Raw genomic sequence first — 22,246 nt, forward strand, 5'->3', positions numbered from 1 at the left:
TAGAGAAAATATTGGACAAAGCCCTACAGGAATGTATGGAATGCTGACAGTACAGTCTGTCAACTGGTAGGAACCTTCGTAAAGAACTGGATGAGAGGCAGGGCTCAAAGGTTTGTAGTGAATGGGGCTGTATCTGCTTGTCAACTGGTCACCAGCAGCATTTCCTCAGGCTTCAATTCTAGGGCCACTTTTATTCCATATTTTTATCAATGATCTGGACGTAGGAGTGGAATGCACCATTAACAAGTTTGTTGATGATACCAAACTGGGAGGTGCTGTTGATTCCCTCAAGGGACAAGCTGCCTTGCAGAGGAATCTAGATAGACTGGAGCATTGGGCAATGATTAATGGGCAGAAATTTAACAAGACTAAATGCTGGGTTCTGCAGCTGAGATGGAGTAAAGCCAGGCACAGGTACAAATTTGGAGCAGAGTGGCTGTAGGGCAACCCTCGAGATAGGGGTCTGGTGTTGCTGGTCAGCAGCAAGCTCATTACAAGTCAGCCATGTGCCCTGGCAGCCAGGAGGGCAAACAGCAACCTGGGATGCATCAGATATGGCATCACCAGCTGGTCAAGAGTGGTGATTATCAGAATGTATTTAGCCATGATGCAGCCTCACCTTGAGCACTGTTTGCAGTTGTGGGGCCCACAACTTAAAAATGATGTGAAGGTACCCAAATGTGTCCAGAGGTGGATGACAAAGCTGGTGAAAGGGCTGGAATGCATGTCCTACGGGAGCAGCTAAGGACTTTGGGCTTATCTAGTTTGGAGAAAAGGAGGTGCTGAGGAATGACCTGATTTCTCTCAACAACTTCCTGAGGAGAGGATACGGGAGAGGAAGGTGCTGAGCTCCTCTCTCTGGTATGCAATAACAAGACATGGTGGAATGGTTCAAAGCTGTACCATGGAAGATTTAGACTGGACAATGGGAAGCATTTCTTTACGGAGAGGGTTATCAAGCATTGGAACAGGCTGCCCATAGAAGTGGTTGAGTCACCATCCCTGGAAGTATTTAAAAGATGTGTAGATGTGGCAGTGAGGGACGTGGTTTAGTGGTAGACTTGGCAGTGCTGGATTAACAGTTGGATTTGATGATATTAAGGGTCTTTTCAAACCTAAACAACTTTATGACTCTAAAATTAGGAAGCATTTTTTTACTGAGGGCATGGTCAAAGACTATGTGGTGGGTTGACTGTGGCTGGATGCCATCTGCTCACCGAAGCCACCCTATTGCTCCCCTCCTCAGCTGAACATGATGAACTGTTGGTCAGCCCTGAATTGGTCAGGCAGTTGGACTAGATGTTTGTTGTCAGACCCTTCCAAATGAACTATTCTATTCTATTCTAGTAAGGCAGTTAAATGTCACCCTGACACCTGATCCCATCAGATCTCGGAAGCCAAGCAGGGTCAACCCTGGTTAGTACTTGGATGGGAGACCTTCTGGGAATACTGGGGGCTGTAGGTTCTAGTCCTGAGGACTTTACTGTCACCGTCCAAGCTCTCTCGGCTGTGGCAGATGAACCTTAGGAGTTAAATGGTGGGGCCAGTTCCACGCATGCTGTGCCTCACCTAAAAAAATCCGCTGTGCAGGCTGGAAGGACACACCCACATGGATAGAGCCCTTCCCAAATCTTCGTTCATGAAGCCTAGCCAGGCATGCATACATACATTCTAGTCTAGTCTAGTCTAACAGCTTAAAAAGGATATACAATTGAAGGTGTTTCTAATAGAATTTATGTTTAGTGGGGTGATGGCTCTGATTTGACTGTCTGTATCTCTTGAGTTTGCCTTCTGCAAATAGTGAGGTCAAGTTGTGTGAATGTTACAGGAAGCCTATTTCTAACCTTATGAACGTGAGTACTTGCATCAGTATTACTTTATACATGGAAGAAACATTGTACTAAGTAGACACTTGCTCTCAAGAATTGTTTTTTAAATCACATTAAACTAAAACAAATCAATTATTTTTAAAAAATGATATTTTATATTAGACATTGCATTAAAAAAACAAGCAGTAGAAAAAAACCACTGACTCTTAGATATTTTTAAACAAAACCCAAAGTTCTCCTGTGAAATACAAACAATATGTACAGATTTCACTTTTCTTCCACCCAGCATCCCTAAAAATACTGCCTATTTCTTGGAATTATGTACCCGTGACAGTAGCAGAGTTGAGAAATTGCCATCTAGTGCGCGTATGAGCAGATAATTTTTGCCATGATGTCTACATTAAACATCTCAGTATTACAGAATATCCTGAATGACTCGTGCATAACTGCAAGTTATGCTTTTGTTGTCATGTTGTTACTGCTAAGTGCATGTGTATGTATTTTTTTTCTATGTTTTTAAACTGCTTTCAGTTCATCTTTAAGCTGCTGTTGGCGATTTTCCTTCATTAGTAATAAACATAGAAAATACTCAAGAAAAAAAAGTAGATTCTTCACTCAGATCAAAGGCAATACATAGATATTAAAAAAAATTAAAGGTGTATAATTTTTAAGAGGTTTTTTTAAAAAAAAACAAGGTTGAAAGAAGTGGGGATAAAGGGCAAACAGAAACCATTCTTGATAGCGTATTCTTGACAGAAAGCTAAGTGAGGTGTATGGAAAAGAGCATATTGTTAATTAGAAAGAATCTGACTCCTTCCTTTTTTTTGATACTTGCTGTGTTTTGAAAAGTCTGCTCATTCTAGCTGCACAAAATGATCATATGCCTGCTTCAGTCTTGAATTAATGTCCATGTAAAGACAATACACAAGGATAATTATATGGGCTAAAAAAAAGGGAAGTTGTATAGACATGGACTGTGTTAAAATATTAAAATCTCAAAGTTGGGTATTAAAACTGATAAAATTGTAAAATTAAGGGATATCCTTGAGTTATCCTTTATTCTCTTTTGTATGCATCTATAGTATGGTGTAGTCTTCAATGCAGGTATTCAACATTATTTTTTCTCCCATCCAACACAGGATAGCTGATTTGGATTCAGCATTTTTAGAGTTAATGAAGGCAAAGTCCTTGGCTACTTTTCCCATTGTTAGAGAAATAAGACTAAGACATGTAGAGAGCCTGTTCTGGTTTAAGCACTTAAATGCCATCCTCAGCAAGTTTCCCTTCCTTGACACAATTTCAAGAGGTCAGTGAATTAAGCCAAATATTGTCTTGAACTAAATGTTTATAAATGCAATGAAATCTGCGAGTTCCTTTTTCTGAGCAAATGGTGGTAAAACGTGATGAACTTTCCCAAATTCATTCCAATAGCTTGTGAAATTGCTTACAGAAATCAAAGGGGTTATTTTGTGGGATTAGTAGTTTGTTGGTTTTCTGTTGGTGTCTCATTTTTGCATCTTCAAGTTTTGAACAATAACATTTTACCAAAATGGCTTTGAAGATAAATTGAGTAATATTAAATTATTTTTGAGAAAATTCTGCCTGAAGGCACTCACTTTCTGTTTCAGTCTCACTTTGTTGTGGTGAACCCTGACTCTATGCAGGAGAAGGCAGTGGACTCTGAGTGTCCCCTCTCCTTGGTGAGCACCCAACTACTGCTCTGGACAACCATTTCCCCTCATCATCTCATCTGGTACTGGGGGAAAAGAGTTCTTAATGATAATTGCAAGGCTGTTGGATAACTTGCACCTTTTGAAGGTTTCTTTTTCCCTCCATCACCTGTAAAGGCAGCCTCCTTGGCAAGCCTGAAACCTACCATAACAGCACTGACGGACTTTGCTCGTACATGGCCATGGGAATAACAGGTTAAAAAACATTATCCCACAGGCTCTAAGGCACACTGCTATGGCAGCACTGGGAAAAGGGAGGAACCTGTGAATGGCAAGGAGGCTGCAGGGTTGCAGGGAAAGACCTTTAGTGAAACCAGAAGCTACACAAATGCACAGGGTCACACAGATTCAAATCTGTTCTCTGGTTAACTGAGGGCTAGGTAACATGCATCAGTAAGGGAATGGGAAGCACACTCTCCCCATCATCTCTTGAACTATACAGTCTCCAGTGAGCCCAAATACTGTATCTACCTTTACACTGTTTCTTGGCATACTTCAGAGGAATATATGCTTTTTGATAGGTGGGGTCCACCTTTCTTCCATCCTTGCTTTTTCCCTTTTTTTTTCATAACAGAGGATATGTTTAATGTGCTTATACTTTCATGGTAGCCTCCCTGGCTCCTGAGAGCAGATGTGTCTTATTTTTATATAAAAGCACAGAATACCTTTTTCTTACAAGAGTACATACAAGCTAGGAAGATCTATGGTAAGGGCTGAGTTCTCCATTATTATGTTTTCTTCAGTTTGTTATTTACATCTGACTATGTTTCAAAACAGCACCAAAAGGCAGAAATCTCGCTGCAGGAGGATTGCTTTCTAGTTTTATACAAATCCATTTGAGGTATTGTGTGCTTCAAAAGGCTTTCAGTCTGAATAGAGAAAAGAAGCAGGGAACGAGGCAAAGAAGAAATGCAGAGGAAGGTAGTGTGACCTCCTGGGCAGGCAAAGGGCTGAAGTTTGGTTCCAAGTGCAAGAGATAATCCTACCTCTATTTAATTTTTTTTATGTCTCCTTAAAGCATGTAAAATGCTTTGATGTCTTTTTGTCAGCATCAAATAGTATTCAGGAAAGGGCATCAAAACAGAGACGTTTAATTTCAGTAAGACTGGATCAGCCTGTTGCTGGTGACTGAAAATTAGGAATAGCTGATGCCTATTAAGTAGCTATCAACTTCTGGCCAGCTGCCAATTAACACCATTAGTGGCAGCTTCAATGTGGGTGAAGAGGTAACAGATTCAGAAAAAACAACATTTACTTCTTCATGATCATTATTTTAATCAAATCAAGAGCAGCATGAGATGAATGAAATTACTGTACCCTTGGTCCATTAAATTGGGGAAAGATACTCCATTCAGATGAACTCTGGTTTAGTTTCTGAAATCCCAACTCTAGTTTTCAGGACTTGCTCTCCTCAAAAGTAGCTACTTTCTTTTTTCACAGTTTGAGAACCTTCAATATCATTTCATTCTCACTTCTTCTCCCCTCTGAGCAATCTCCTGTTTCCCTCAAGTTATCACCCAGAATGTTTTAGATGCTTGAAATCTTATTTATAATAGCAATTCAGGTTTGGTGTTAAAAAGAGTTATTCAGGAGTTTGCTTTATTTATTGTGATAAATGACTATTTCAAGAATAACTGTGTTCATACATACCTATTCTGGATGACAAAGGGAGCATATACAATGAATGAATAGAGTAGATCTTACTACCAAGGACTACATGTTGTTCTTTAAAATTATACTTGGACAAAGAATTGTGAAATTGCATGTCAAACTAAACCCTGATGAAAACTGTACATGTTCCCTAAAGAAAAACGTGATTTAGGATATGAAAATTGGACTTTATTGGAGGCTTCTGTAGATCAGATGCTTGTGCTTTTCTGTGCTAGTTAGAAAATAAGAGGTAGAGGTGTTCTTCTGCAGTAAGGTATGTTTTCATTTATTTTGATAGTTCATACTTAGGCTATTATCCAGAAACAGCCCTTCTTCAACCATCTGACTCAAGAAGGTCTTTTGTATTCCAAAGGAAGGAACATAGTGTATCATATTGTCTTTCAATACAGGTCACATGTTTTTATTCATGCTGTTATAGGTATTCAGTGGACAGATTTTGTAATAAGTATGGTGAAGCAAAATTTTCCTGAAGCCATGAGTACAAACCATGGGAGTGATGGAGTCATCCTGCAGACCCAAAGATTTCCAGATATTTTTCCTTTGATCATGGCTTCCTTTTAATTTTTTTATTTATGGTGTTTGTATTTGATACTAATCATTAAAAAATTAAGTTTTATCATTTTGTACTCTATTGCCAAAATCAAGAGTTGGTAAGAGAAATAGATTTGGTTAGACTGAACCCTCTAAAAATCCTCTAAAGATTTCAAAGGTAAAGCCCTGAATAAAGTAAGTTGCTCAGAATTGGTAGTCTGTTCACATGGACTGATTTGAGAATTCTAGTCTTTCAAAATAGGCAACATAGTTCAAAAGATTTTCTTTAAATCTTACGTGCATTTAGATGCTCTCTCAATCAGGTACTACGTGAAAGTAGCAGCCAGGATCATAGCAGTTGAAGTGCAGAGGGACAAAACCCAAGAGACACTCACCTTCTGAGGCTGCGGAAAAAACAAATACTAGTGTATTCCAGGGAATTGCATTTTCAAGGCAGTTTCCTTTCTTCTGAGATATAAGATACTTCTGCAACTTCTGTGTATCTGTAGTACTTCTCTACTTGGTAGTGCAGACATGGCTGACTTCAGGTTGAGGTAGAAGTCCTGTATCATAGAGACACAATGCTGGCTGAACATATGTGGGATCTACAGACCCTGCTGAGCTCTGCACTGCTTGGGTTACATTGTGTGGCTACCACAGGTACCAGTGACTAACAGGGACTTGGGTGTTGGCAGCTGCTGGGATGAGGAATGTAAACCTGACCTGAAGGTGATCCTTTCTTCTGACATTCCTAATCTGTTGATCTGTTAATCAGCTGAAAGTGCTGCTGTGGGTCTGTCAAGCCTTGCCTTCAGAGGCAGAGAGATCATGTATCTGCTTAACTTCATGATGTAAACTCTAGAAAAGATTGAATGTAAAAAGGACAGTTTAGCAGCAATTAAAATGATTGCAGTACTGGTAGTTAGTTTTTTCTCAACCAGTTGCCTCCTAGGGTAGAACCTGTAAAGCCTTGTTTTTACTATGGAATCCTCCTGAGGGCATTTTCCTAATGTGGTGCTTTGTACACACTGTCTTGTGGTGTGAAGACAAAAATGAAAAGGTGTATACGAGTACAATACAAAAGCAGAAGGAACAAAAAGGTAAGGTATGGTTTATTCCCTAACTACTTTGTAAATACATAATCTTACTGAGACAGTGAAAGGACAGTGAAAAACTACAGAAGTAATTGAGGCAAGGTCAAGTAGTGATCTCTCATCAGCATTTTCTATCTAACAGTTGCCAAATATGACCTATACATGTTGTGACTTCTGTAATTAATTTTTTAGCTTAACTTGTCCTATTCATAAGTTGTGACTGCAAAAAAAAAAAAAAGCCTGCACTGTTTCCTTCCCTTAGTTTCCTCTTTCTTCTTCACAAACATTCCTGTGTTTGGAAAACCACTTTTTTAAACACACAAAGTCATTTCTATGTGTTTTATAGAGTGCAGTATGCTAGCATATCAACAGGCAATTTTATAGGAAAGTCTTATTTTGATACAGTGCAGATGTATTGGTGGCTTCTTAGACTGGCACTTGATGCTTTAATTCGGTTTTTCTTACTTTTTGTTTTTATTACTTAATAAAAAGGTGCCCTATCAGAATTTATTGGAATGCCATCAAAGTACTTTTTATTTGCAACATTTTCACTAGTTTATAAATATTATCATATGAAAGCCTATTTTGCAGCTTTTGTAAGTAAGGTCTAGAAAACTACTTCAGGTGTAGAAGGCAATACCATAGCACCTAAAGACTGGTAAAAGGAATGTCTTCTCCAGTGCTAACTGCCATCTCTAGAGTTTCAAAACAGCTCTACAGGAGGAGTCCTTGTATGGTACACATTTTAGGTACTTAGCACGTTTGTATTCTGGATATGGGTAGGGAGGTGAGGAAACCACTTAAATCTCCAGAGGCCCTGGATCCATTAATTGTATTCTTGATTTTACATGTTACCAATGGCCAACATAAGCACAACTATCATCATTTCCTTTTTTAAAAAATACTGTTGGGGAGAGCATTTGAGATTAGTTTAAACACTCTGGATACTCTGGTGACAAGTAAGTAATTTTTACGGTTTATGATACTTCGTTTTCTCATTCCAAATAGATACTCCTCAACATGCTATGCATCAATATGGAATAATTAAATACACCATTGCATCTATTTGTCTGGTGGCACTGTGTAGCCTCAAGAATTTGTCTTCAGGACAGAAATATTATTATAGTAATTCTTAGAAAAACTACTGGTGAAATTTATGGAGAAGGGGTCCATCTATAAGAAACAGGAACTGGTACCTGGTGCTCCAAGTTGTATTGAAGTGTGCCTGTTATCTTAAATTTGCTTACAATAATACCTAAGAGTGTCTGCTTGGTTTAAAGAGAAGGCAGAGCATTGTTGTTACTCAGCAGTCTTGAGGACTAGCTCTGTGTGAATAGTAGTAATTTAATATTAGTTTCTAAATAATGCCATATTTCCTTATAAGAAGCTTTTTAAAACTTTAGAAGTTTAAGTATTCAGAAAGCTTATATTTAATATCTTCATTCTGCTCTTTTTCTAAATTATTTTAGTGGTATTGGTAATAAATTTGATTTTACTCGTTATTGACCAAACCTATAGGGTTTTTTGCTGTATGAATATACATACATACATATGGATATTCCCCCACATACTTAGTGCAACATTTGAATGAGTGCTGATGTGTGCAAACCATTGTCCTCTGTATAGAGAGAATTCAAAGCCTAGATGAGTGGAATCATTTTTTATAAAAACAGCCTATTTAAATCCAATTAGTGTATTTTGTTGTTCCAATGGTTATGCAAATATCCTTAAACAATGGCTTGCACAAAGTGGTGTTCATATTGGATCACTCAAAGCATCTAAGTACTATTAAGTGATCATTATTTATCATGCAGAATGATGTGGTTTATTGATATGTGTGGTGTGGTAACTATACATGTTTCTTCCTTATAATGTGTGGGCCCAGTATTAGCCAGTGAGAACAATATATTATGTAAAAAGTAAGAAGAATCTATTAAAAATGGCTACTGTATTATCCGAGGGAATTAGCATTTGCTAGATTGCCAGCCAAGGTTTTACAAGAGTTATTGTCATTTTGATTTTTGGATGAGTCATTTGGTACATTGCCCCCAAAGGCACCTCATTATGATTCAGTGCACAGCATATAATATTGCTCAGGCTTTCGGGGCTCCATGGAAAGCGAGTGGGGGTTGCAGTGGCTCAGCGTTGTGAAGCAGCAGCATTATGCTTAATTGACACCTTTGATGTAGCCCTAAGACAGCACCTGCACCTCCCACTGCTGCTCTGAAGACGTCAGCCTTACGCAGAAAAGGCTTCTGCTTATGAATCCTGCATCGCATTCAGCTCACTCTGTGAGCAGCCCCAGCTATCCTTAACTAATCCCATTGCTTCTCAGTTTGGCTACAGCTTGGCTTAGTACAGAGCAGGAATTTTGCTGCTTACTGTTATCAGGTTAAACACTAGGATTTTGTCCATGTTAGAACTCATAGAAGGTAAGTCAAATGCCTATTGATATCCTTAGTATGTAAATATTCTCTTAAGATTCAGAATCTGAGAATCTGATCATTGATTCTTTTTATCCTGGCACTTACAAATGTGTACTGTGATATAACAGTTGCTTGATTAAGAATATTTATATGTATATATGATACACACTTTGTAGTGTTTCTATCAGTGCTTCAGCGTGAATATTATTGATAGCTGCTTGTGTGTTTACTTTGTAGTAGAATTCTGTCCTCTGCTGGTATTGCTTTGTTAATTTATTGGATAATGTCATGTGCATGGGAAGATGCTTCTAAAAAGATAGGCACTGACATATATGAACAAACTTACTTATTTGAGAAAGTGATGTTTTCCTGTAGGTAAGACTGCAGGAGTTACATCCAATTTATTTGCCTCTAGAAAGCTTTTCTGGGTTAAGTCTGAGGTGATGTTTTGGTCAGATAGTATTGTGAAAATCTCTTCAAATGAATGAGTGAGGAAAAGCAAGCAGCTGATTTGTTCTTACAAATAATAATGTATTTTATTTTCAGTGGGTAGCACTTCAAGCCATAGCTAAATGGAATGAAAAGGTTTACATATCTCAAGTGTCTTTTAATGTTAACAAAGCACCTTATTCCCCATCACTTTTGAGTACAGGAACAATGCAATTTAAGAAAACATGATCATGTTCTCTGCCATTGACTAAAGACTTTTCAGGTTTGTTGATTACTTGCTTTCACTTTGTATAAAAATTGTCTTCATGAGCCAAAACTCTAAGGAAACAGTTTTTTTGTGAATGACCTTATTTAATGTTTAAAACATTAAGCAAGAGCAAATTAATCTGTTCAACAAAGAATGAAAAAATTTTATTTTTTTGGTTCCTTTAATAATGCCTTGTATTTATTTTTTTTTAATTTCTTGTCCTTATAGTGAATGGAACCCCTGGTAGCCAGCTTTCTACGCCCCGCTCTGGGAAGTCTCCGAGCCCATCTCCCACCAGCCCAGGAAGCCTACGGAAACAGAGGGTAAGGAAATAAGGAAAGTGTTTTCTGAGCATGACTGGGGAGAATCCAGCATAGCCATTATCCAATAGCCATCTCCCCTCTGATTCCTTGTGCATGTGTAGAGCCATGGGGTGGAAGAGTCTGGCTACAGTTCTTGTTGTGTTTGTAAAACACTCTCTGGTGGAATGCAATTGTTTTCTGTCTGTCAAAACGCTAACTAAGTATGTTGGGAGTTGGTTTATTCTTGAAGGAGAAAAACTGAGGTTCTCTCTCTCCTTTTTAACAAAACTTTTTGTTTGTTTGTTTTACTTTCCTTTTCCAAATGTTTCACAACTGGAAGGAAATGTCCACACTGTCAAAGACATTATTTTGCTCCTAACTTGCCATGGGCATTATGTCATTTGCACAACTTACAAACCCCTTTGATTTTGAAACAAGGTAAAAGAATGCACTGTGGAATTTAGCTGTGATATCATAGTCTTGTGCAGTGAAGATACTATCAGTACCAAGGCAATGTGAAACCTGTCAGGCACTTTCCTGGATGAGAGTTGTTAGTAGCTGTAGGTTCCTCTAATTATCCTGTGTGGAGTAATCTACAGTATTCCTAAGCATCCAAAATTAAGGTAGTACCTGTGTTACTGATGGAACCCTCAGATAAAATATTACTCATTCAACCCAAAAGGCTCCAAATGCTGATTTAATTAATTGTATCTGTTCAAAAGCAGTCAGTCAGATGTCTATGTATTTTCTCTTTTGTTTTCCGAACTGTAATCAATTCTCAGTGAAGCTTCCCTAAGGCAGCATGCTGTATCTCAGACCTGTGTATAAACACAGTTTGAACACATGCTTTTTCTGCCTTTTTGGGTTTTAAATAGACACAATTTTGTCTCTCAGATTAAGGGGATTATGTGCAGAATAGGCAATGCTTGACTTTGGGGGTTGGCATAGACCAGATTCCCCGGATATCCAGGTGAGGAATAGCTGTAGCATGAATGATTCCCTTCTAGCCTATTGACCCTTCTTCGTGTTGATATATACCAGGATGCTGAGGAATTGTGCATACCCAGGTCTTACCTGTGTGGCTGAGATACAGCTGAGGGTTTCTGCTGTGACTTGTTTATAGCTATGGAAGCTGACTGTGATCATGCAGTATAGAGGTAGCCAGTGAGTGGCAGCTTGAAGCCTCGGGGTAGTGTCATGGTTTTCATCATCCAATACACAGAGAGTAAAGATGCAAGTTCCAGTTGGGTAAACTGGTACTAAAATCTTCTTGAATGCAAAGTCTTCCCCACCTGTTTGTTCTTACTCTCAAGGCTTATAATGAATCATTAATAAGTCACTGAAGAGGGAACAAAGAGTCTTCCAAATGAATTATACATTGGTGATGTGAGGGCGTCTATTTAAATGGATGACACTAGTATATGTTGGATTTGCATTTGCTGTAAGGCTGTTTCTTTTCATTGGTAACTTTCCTAAACTTTCTTCCTCACCACTGATGCTTCTCTCTTCACAGTGAAGAAATATTTTTTCCTGTTAATGTTTGTGGATGGGTGAGTGGGATCCATGTGGTCAGCACCATTAGACACAAGGGGTTTTTAGCCACAAGGTTTCTGACTTTCAGATGTGAAGAGGAGAGCAGATGGGCTTCTTTTTACATGTAAGTGTAACAGGTTCACTGAGTAGCAGTATCTTGGAAGCAAAAGGCTGTGTAATGGTAACAGAGTCAGATGGCTAACTGTATAGAAAATAAATATTGAAGCAAACTACAGGAGATAAGACATTGTTAAAGAGTTGAATTCTATTTTTGGATGTTCATATTCAGTGCCCTTGACCTCAGTAGGGGACTTTCATGCTCGGCTGGCTTTAGTTTAGTCAGATTTTTTTTTTCTGTTGAAACATGAAATACAGTAATGTAAAAATAGATTGCAATCATGTAAAATACATTGCAATAATACTATTTATGTTACAAAATCAACTTCTATGAAGGAGAATGGAAATTTTACACTTGGTCTGAGAATTTATTTCATCTGCTTTCATGTTTAATTGGGAAGTGAAAGAGCTAGAAGTTCAGTGTAGAAACATATGATTGTGTCATTAAAGGTTATAATGTTAATATAAAGAGCATAAGACATAAATAAAGAACCTTAAATAACATATTATTCTATAACATATAGCATGTAGCATAAATAATATAAGTATAAAGGTTATAATTCTGGTGAATAAAATAGGCATCAAACAGTACTTAGTAATATTAATTTTATTGTTAGTAGTATAAATAGCATTCTGTTTAGTTTTAATACCAACTTTGTGTATTACCATTTAAATTTTATTTAAAGGACAGGTTATTTTAAGTACCATATTATCATAAACCAAATTTAAACCCAAAGCATTTTGCTGTCTTCATTGGCTTCAGCTACGGAACTGACAAGCCAGCTGCAAGAGGAGCTTTATTCCCTAGGAGGTTGTTGAAATACTGGTATCATGTGATAGACATACAGGAGAGAAGAGTAGATTGATTTAAGTGACCATCTTGTCCCCATTGTTGAGAGATGAGGTATTCCTTCCTCAAAAGAAGGGTGTTGCCTACTAGAGCCACAGTCTGGGGTTGAAGCTAATGGCTGGGCTTCTGACTGATCTTTAACTGGAGTTTAAGGGAGCTGCTGCTTTGGAACTGAAATAAGATGCTGGGTCCAACTGTGTAATTTGGGTGTCTTTACGCCTCTCTGTGCAGTTAGAGTAGTGCTTGTTCTCTCATGCCATCAGATGCATGGGATGCCAGTGGTAGGTACTGGGTCTGGAAGGTGACAGGGAACACTTACTCTACCGTAGCCTGGTTCCCCTTGGCATAACTAATCAATCAGCTCTTCAGCATCCCCATCCAAGTGCTACGAGGAAGTTGTAGGCTTGGAGCATCAGTGCTGAGGAGTCTAGGCAGGCTGCCAGTGTTTTTCTTGGGAAGTACAGGTGAGAGAAAGTCATGCTTTTGAATTCAGAGTCACAAAAACAACATACTTCCACAAACTGGGATGTTTCTCACTGGGGATAATAAAAACCTGTGGAGCGCATTAGGCAAATTAAAGCAAGGATTAATCAACTTACTGATATTTCATATCCCACATTAAAAAAAAAATTCTGGCCTTTGATGGAAGGCTTTCCATTCATATAAATAAAGCCAAAAATGCTGCTATGGTACATAATTATGAAAACAGTACTCCTGTAACCCTATAGATAATATTTTTCTACCCTCAAAATTGAGAATATAAAAAGATAGTTTATTCTTTCTCACTTGCATATGTATGTGGCTGAGTTGTTTCCAGAAATTCAAAAATTAGGAAAGGATATATTTTTATAATCATGTGCGAAAGTTCAGTCCATATTTGAGGAAAGTAAGATTAGAAAGATTCATTTCATGGTTGAAATACATGGAGCTAAAAGTGAACTAGGAACAATTTATCAACTATCTGAGCTAAATATCAACCAGTTTTCAGTTTCTAAGTTTTTTTACTAGGAGTCTCTGTGCTATTATTATACTTTCTTGTAGTTTAATTATTTCTTTATATGTATTCTTAAATAGGAAGTTGAGATTCTTGTTTTTAAATTATAGTGTATATCATTATGTTTTTTCACAGAGGATTTAAACATTTGAAATTCAGGTTTATAGCAGTTGAAGTAGAGTTACTGTATTGCAAACACTAGTAGTTTGTACTGTAACAGAGTGCAGTTAATAATGCAGACTCAGAAAGGGTGACATGGCAATCATAGCAAGAAATATACATAATTACAATCCCTACGCATTATTTAAGTAGCCTTTCTAATAATTTCTGAGTTTATTTTACCACTGTATTGTAGTCAGTTATTACTTTAACTAAGGTGGACTTGGTACCTGATTTTCTGTTCCTTGCCATTATTGTAAATATTTTTTCTACTTTCCTAGAAATTACAACCTATAGAATAATAAAAAATTAGATTTAAGGTACCTTTTGACTAATCAAACAAATAACTTGGATTCTATGTACATAAGGATTTTTTGAGTTTATATGGACAAGATGTCTGACTCATTCAACAATTTTTTTTCTTTTTATAAATCTTTGCAAAATAATAAATAGATTCTCCTCATATTTTCCAGAAATACAGGTCTTTGGTTAATTATAGGCAAGGAAAATTATTTCAGAAAGGAAACTTTTTTAAAGTTTCAAGTAATTAAAAGCAGATGAAAAGGCAGAGAAAATAACACTGAAATCTTGTGCATGATTTTCCTTTATAAAACTATAGAGTTATAAAATAAATAAAAATATTCTCTAAGTATTAAAATGCAGAAATATCTGTTTCGTCAATTCTAAATGCATATTTTTTATATATTAAGCGGCAAGGACATTCTCCTGGGAGATACTGTGCAAAAGTTTGGGGTGTTGTTACCCTCTCTAGCAAATCAAAAGATTTTTTTTTCTGTACTCTATATTAGAAATTCCCAAACTGTATGTGCTCAAAAGAAATTTCAGTAATTAACTAATTACTATTCAGAAGAAGATGTTCTTGTCTGTTTAAAATTCTTCTCTTGTCTGGATTGTTCACAACAAAATAGAAATGTATTTAAGTTCTGATTTTCACTCTTGCCAGTCTAACATCTACTGTGTGTATGCACACCCATTGGCAGACTACATGCAGAATAAGCATTCTAGGGAATTGAAACTCCCTTTAAGGGACTTAAATCCCTTTTACATGAACCCGCATTGATTATTGAGACCCTTGTAATGTGAAGTGTTCATTTTAGCTGATATTTGTTTTATAGTATAGCTTTCAGATTTGTTCATTTCTTATCTCAATTTTCTTCCTGTGATTAAAAGAACCCAGAGAAACCCAGCTAAGGTCAACCTTAAAGCTGGCTTCATCAGCATTCCCATTCTGATGTGTTCCTGTATTTTGTCTTACAGGTTTTTTTGCTGTATTTTGTTCATATGTTCTATGTTGAAAGGATCCCCCAAAACACCTTAAAGATATCAGAGCATGGCTATGAGATGTGTTGGTCACCTGCCTATTGAGAACCCCTCTAACCCACCAGTTATGCTTAATTCACCTTAAAAAGACAGTGCTGTGTCCTCTACCGCTTTTGTTTTCTGAACTTTCTCTTTCGTTCTGTGCTATAGTGTGTCTTGACGAGGATTGTTGTGCTGTGTAGCTGGGATAGGGCAATGTATTATCCCCTAACACCTCTGGCATTTGAGGATTATCAGATCTGTCAGAGGATGCTTGGAGTGTGTGTTGAAAGAATGAGGTGGATCCGTACACTTAGACTCTCCCTCTACTGTCATGAACTGGTTGCTTGGCTACCATCAGAAAGAGATGGTGATGGGGGGATAAATGTAAAACACAGTGTCTTTTTATACATACACATGGACACAGAAAAACTGTGGAAAAGACATACCATTTTCAGGACTGTATAGGTAACAGCAATGTTCAGTGTCAGCATTCCGGGACTCAAATGTTGCTGGATCCAAGCCACCAGTGGGTGGCAAGTCCTTATAACTTTATACAAGGTAAGGACTTACTTTGCTACTGCTGTTTCCAAAACAGCAAAAAGGAAAATACATTCTCTTTAAGGTTAAATTCATATCTTTCCAAATTTCCAAACCATTAGGAGACACACCAGAACAGAATCATATTGTTTTAATAGTGTTTAATAGGGAAGAATCAAAGAAAAAAAAATAATTGCCTCTTAGAATGTGTTGTACATTGAAACTTCAGCTTTATTTACGAACCATCTATTTGTTGATTAAAAAATGATGATATGACATTAAGACAAGATTATGAGTATATAGAACATGTGTATTTTATGTTAAACAATGTCTTCTGGTCCACAGTAACAAAGAGAATATAAGACAGTTGCAGTGCAACAAATCAAACACAATAAACAAATCTATACTGCACTTCATCTTACAGGACCTGTATCGCCCACTCTCTTCGGATGATATGGATTCAGTAGGAGACTCAGTGTAAAAGAGAAAATGGAACAATGTTTATGGTTTGTGATTTGATGAAGGTTTAACATTTTTAAAGAAAATAGCTGCTAATTTACAGTAATAGTGAATCGCACAAAAGAGTTTTGCATATTTAATATTAACAACATGGGGCCAAACTAATTCTAGTGTGTGGGGGTATTTTTGGCTTTACCACTGCATTTTAATGCAAGAACTTGTAATGAATGAGCAATTGAATATGTCCATCAAATCCGGAACAGCATTGTGCATACTTTAAGAAACAAGGATTGGATAAGGTGAACATAACGCACAAATCTATGGTAGGCACATTTATGAATAGGGCTATTTTTATCATCTAAGGTACTGATTATATGTTCTGTTTTACCATAGGTATCTTTATTCATTTTGGTACGAACAGTTAATGAGTACTTTGCTTTTACGAACGAATAAGTGCAGAAAAGAAAAAACCTGCCATATTAAACTGCTTGCACCACGCTGTCTGATCCTGACACACACATTTGGAACACTCTTAAGTTTAGTCTTTTTATCTAACTGAAAAGAAAGTGAAGAAATCCTGTGTGGTCACAGGACAAAAGTAAATGTTTTCAAAGGAATGTTCAAATTCTCTTCATTGCCTTACCATCTGATGACTAAACTGAAGGGTGTTCACAGGCAATATGAATGTTTTACCTGGCAAGAGCTGTTAATGCTGATCACCATGTGTTGCAAGTAAATATGAACAGATACCTGACTGAGGAAGTGCAGGGGACTGCTGGCTAGCAGTATCTTCTGACATACATACAAGACCTTTTGGAAATACCTTTGGCCTGAGAAACTAGTGATTATTTTCCCTTATGTTAAGGACAGGAACATAATTTTTTTATTTGCTATAATAAGACATTTTAAGCATTTTAAAATTAAAGCCTACAGAAATGGTGGTATAAATCATCCTCCTATTCACCTAATTTCTCTGTTTTCACAATTTCTTGAAGTGGTTGTTTTGTACAGCATGAATATGCAAAACTCCTTTAGTGTTAAAGTAGGTCACACATTATAACCAGTTGCTTAACAAATATCTACTAATTTTTGTTTGTTTTCTGCTGCTTTATTGTGAGAATCTCAGTCTACTTAATTTGCACAATAACAATATTTTGCATTTTATGTTATATTTAAGCCAATAGTCTAGTGGTCATACATGTTTGCAGTCTTGTACTCTTCATTTTCTCAAATGCTAATGATTTAAGAATTAGAAATCAGCGTGAATCTCATTCTCAACAAAAATCTATAGAGATTATAATTTTAAGCTACTTACTGATGATTTAATATATTTTGAAATCAGGAAAATGTACTTAATTCCAGAAAATGCTTAGCTGCCACATGCCAACTTTTAAATGTAGTGAAATATTTCCTTTTAAACTGATATAATAAAATAAAATAATAAAATTCAGCAGATGGAAAATGTTGGCATGTGATGTTATGGCTTCACTGCATCAATATAATTTTCTTTATGGAGGATATTTGCAAAAAAAAATAAAAGGGCAGCAGAATACAAAACTTACCTTCTCTGTTGTCAATACTTGGTTCCAGTATCACCTGAAGAGAAAGTTATTGATCTGGCAGGTTTGCTGAAGCAGTTAGGTCATTCCCTTTGGAAATGCATGTTTTGTTGTTCCTGCTTCAGACTTGAACCTCAAACTGTTCTCAGCCACAAGAACAATACATCCCCTGCCCCATACCCTAATCCTAAGATTGTCCTGTCCTACTGAAAAAGTTCACAGCTGTGAAGTTATTTGCATTTTCAACTGTTATGAAAGAATATCTTTATAAAATATATTATTGGTCCTGAGAAATACATATTATGTAAAGGTTCATTGGGATCAGTTTCCAAAAATTCAGGCAATTCCAGCAGATTAAATTACTTACTGATGTTTTGAAATTGGTTTTTCCCTGCAAAAAATTAAATTCCAGGAATTTTATTTTTCATGCCCTCTCCTATGTAGACGACTGCTGCTTAAGGCAGTTTATTAAGAATATTTGCTCTGCGCAAGGAGCACAGATTGCCAGCAAACCTGAATCCCACGGCTTTGCTTAGCTGTGGAAAAGAAAAATGGACCTTATATCAGTAATTGTTATCATAGTGAGTTCTTCATCAAGAATGTTTTTAAAGAGAATATGCTAGTCCATAACATTTAATCATTTCAACATATGACTTGTATTAAGGGGCTATTCAGGGGCAATACATATCATTAATATTTCATTTAAGGAATGAAAGTCCCTTGGAGATTGAAAAGGTACACTGTTTATAGACTTTGAGATCCTTTCTGTGTGGAATGTAATTCCCATTATACACGAACAGAAATGAAATGTTCCTTTTGAGCAAGACCAGAAGGTTTCACTTTATGGGTGAAACTGAAATTGTGTTTCTTGATGCTGTAGTTCTGCTTGCAACAGCACAGGTTTTAGTTTGTCTCTAGATTTCATCGACTGCATTAAATAACACAATAGCTTAAGCAACTTTATAGTGTTTGAACCTCTGATAGTTCTCTGTATGCTGCATTATTTGTGCCTACTCTAAGGTGATTATGATGTAGCTAAAGAGCCTTGTATAGATTGTGAATGCTTTTCTTCCTTTTGAGCTTTATGAATACTTGTGATTATTTCCCTAATGCTTTCTGCAACTTTCTCTTTTGTTTTTTTTTTTTTAAAATCTCTTTATTTCTTTTATTCAACAAACAGTTCACGTGTGAAGCACAGACTGTGTATGTTTATATTTATACACACAAACATAGATTAATGGCTTTGAAACCCATGTGCAGTTATGTCACATTTGTGGCTTTAAACAGATAAAGTGGGGAAAATGTGCTAATGGGAGGATGCTCGTCTGGTGGGATTCACTACAGCTCTGCTAAAGTCAGTGAAGCTGCACCAACCAGTACCTGAACAGCTCCCCCGTGGAAGTCTGTACAATTTTAAGAGATCACATCTACAAACAAGGGCGAAGTTCAAACTGAGCAGAATTTAGTGGAAAAACCATGGTTGACTCCAGGGTAGGAAGGATAGGACCTTATACACAAATAGAAACAGATAAAATTTTAATCCTAAATTTGAAATGTTATTATTTTGATATGTTCAGTCTTATGCCTCCTCTTGAACTGCAGTGTTTTGCAGTATATTAAGTCATGAAATATTAGAAGTTCATTTGTTGAAAGCAGTAAAATCTTTAACATTCATTATGCAATGCAAAAATTGCTTTCCAATTTGTAAAATAATTCAGCAACAACATATTATAATTAGTTATTTTTCTCTTCAGACCATTTTCACAGGGCATATTTGGCTGAAAGATGAAAATTCTGGGGCATTAATATTGTGGCTATAAATGTATATTATAAGAAAGTATATATGGTGTTCAACAGCTTTGAAGAACAACTGCAGTGAGATTGTGTGGCATAACAACTGAGGTAAATAATAAATAGTGTTTGCTTTTGCAGTTTCATAATTCACACTGCAACGTGTGCAGCATGTTACAAAAAATGCCTGCACTCTGAATGTTAAAATGGATTAACAGTAATACAGAAAAGAGCCTCTGATCAACCCAAGTTTACTGTTTTGTTAAAAATAGAGAAATGAACAGACAAAAAAATTCTTTATGGTGCTAAATTACCTCATCACTTGATGAAAATTTAGATTAATGTTGTCTGTGCTTTTTCTTGTATCCAACTAATGGTGTGCAACCAAATACAAGATTGTTCTTCATTTAATCTTCACTTTCAGTTTTATCTGTTAGTGACAGGATGAGAGCTTTTAGCTATGTAACACAACCAGCCATAGCTTTCCATGCAAAGCAAAGCAAGCAAATGGTTCTCACACTCCTTGGAAATGGATGTGCTTCACCCAGGAAGCCCCTCTGTCCAGAAGCAGGGGTTGCTGAGCAAAGCAGGGGCTGTTCTGAGCTCTGTTTGCTGTCCTAGCACCTTTCATCTAGCTGTTTGCCACTTTTCACCTGGCACCTGATCTCAGACAGGCTGAGCTCACTAACTCCTCAAGAAGGCAATGGGTATGTAGATACATGTGTTGTGTACACACACGTTAGCAAAGGGTTGGAAACACACACAGTGCACACATTCGTATTCGTATGCATTTTAGTGTCTGTATTTGCGCATGTTCATTATATTTGAATTTGCTTAAATTAACCCTCAGCAGTGAAGTATGAAAAAAGCTGTACTGTATTCAGCGTGTACTTGTTGTCTGATGTTATATGGGGTAATTAGGTTGTGGTTTGCCCTGCAATACAGTGTTTTGGAATTTGGACTCTAGTGAAAGAGGAGCTAACGATGTTTGTGCTAAGGCCTCTTCATTTTCTTAGTTGCACTATGATATTGTAAATATTGGCACATCTACAACATAAGTTTTAACATTTTACAAAGTTATGCATACAATTATTTTTCTTAAGGAAAAGTGCTTGGATATTTGCTTTTAAAAATATATCGGTTTTGTATTAATATGATGCAGGAAACCAAAAAGAAGGCTGTTGATTTAACAACAAAAAAGTGTAAAACTTGCAAAAATAAATGCCGATGAATGTTTTATTTCTTTTAATCAGCTGAAGATCACCTTCATTTCTGTGCCATTGTTTCATCATACTGTATTGTATTTATGTTTCATATTTGACCATGTCATCCTGATTGCAATTTGTTGTTTCACTAGATTTAACATTACTGTAGATTATTGTAAGTGATGTAATAAATATATTTAAAAAATACACACTGTTCAGTGAGTTTATTTTGGAACCAGATTAACAGGCTTTAAAAAGTACTTGCAGTTGGTATTGCTTGTTCATTTTGGATCAGCACTGTCTGTCTAACCTTAGTATAAGCATATGGGATTCATGCATTCTAATGAGTTCCTTTAAATAGTAGATGGATTCTTTTTTAATAATAAACTCTGGGCTCTAGTAAATAGATACAAAAAAATCCTTCAAGAAAGAATTTGGTTTCTGGTGGGTCTTTTGCAGATAGTAAATATACCTGCCTTGAATTATTTATGGGTAAATTTGCGTGCACATGATGAGATAGATTTGAAGTATGAAGGGGGGAGTTACTAGACTATCCAAAACAAGGTACCAGCTCTCTACAGCTCAGCTACAGAAACACTCCCCTTAAGACAAGTATTAGGAAAAAATGCTTGTGAAAAGCTAGCAGTACTGAAAAATAGCTGGAATGTTTTAAAATAAGAGCCTCATTTTCTTTCCACTCTTTAAAAATACATATCCATAGCCTGGTTTTATTTCTTTTTTGGTGGGGGCGGGGAAAGGGAGATGTTACAATTTCTGACATGTCATCTACCAGCTTGATGCTTCAGCTGTTGTTCAGGCACTCTTCTGGAGGGATCTGTGGGCCTTATAAACGTTCCAGTTTTGAAATCCTTTTGGTTGTTAGTAAATAGGTCTGCTTAAAAAAGGTGTGCTGACATAGAAAGAAAACAGTACTAGAGAAGTAGCTAGAAACAAAATAATTGAGGCTTCTGTCTCTGCCAAGAAACAGTTAAGGATACCAGGAAAGCTTTTAAAATATAACTGAAATAGTTTAAAAGTAGAAGAGGTAATTGTGCTGTGTCCTTACTTAGGTGGAAGAAATAAGAACCTCATTTAGTGACCTTTCAATTTTTATTCTGTAGTTGAGTGGTAGGAAAACTGTATTTCTGCATAACTTTCAAAGAGGTAAAAGGAAACCCTCACATTGCATTGCTGCACATGGAATTTTTAATGTTAATCACAGTGAGGATACAGTAATAACTTCCAATATCAAGAATCTGACACTTTTTTTTAATGTGTTATCAATATTTACTGAGGGATTCCAAAAGCTGAGTGAGCCTACACTCTGAATTATGGCTTAGCTTTGGAAGCATCTGTAGGAGCTAGTGAAGGTTAGATTAAAGTTTGCTGTTAAATACCATGTAGGAAACTAGGCTGGTCTTTCAGAATTGTCTTGTTAC

General features: G+C 36.6%; 1 protein-coding gene across 4 annotated transcripts in view; it reads left to right on the top strand.

The window, feature by feature from the left end:
- Positions 1-22,246, top strand: part of DCLK1 (doublecortin like kinase 1) — a 255,376-nt gene that overhangs the window by 174,826 nt on the left and 58,304 nt on the right. For 2 of the 4 annotated variants that reach the window (XM_071552689.1, XM_071552679.1), the window contains exon 6: positions 10,207-10,301. In XM_071552689.1, coding sequence (XP_071408790.1) covers positions 10,207-10,301 — 95 coding nt within the window. Of the gene's footprint in view, positions 1-9,156; positions 9,288-10,206; positions 10,302-16,217; positions 21,006-22,246 lie in introns of those variants that run through there. The other 2 variants (XM_071552705.1, XM_071552696.1) reach the window with 2 other exon arrangements.

The sequence above is a fragment of the Pithys albifrons genome, chromosome 1 (assembly GCF_047495875.1).
Source record: "Pithys albifrons albifrons isolate INPA30051 chromosome 1, PitAlb_v1, whole genome shotgun sequence".
In the NCBI taxonomy this organism is placed as follows: domain Eukaryota; kingdom Metazoa; phylum Chordata; class Aves; order Passeriformes; family Thamnophilidae; genus Pithys; species Pithys albifrons.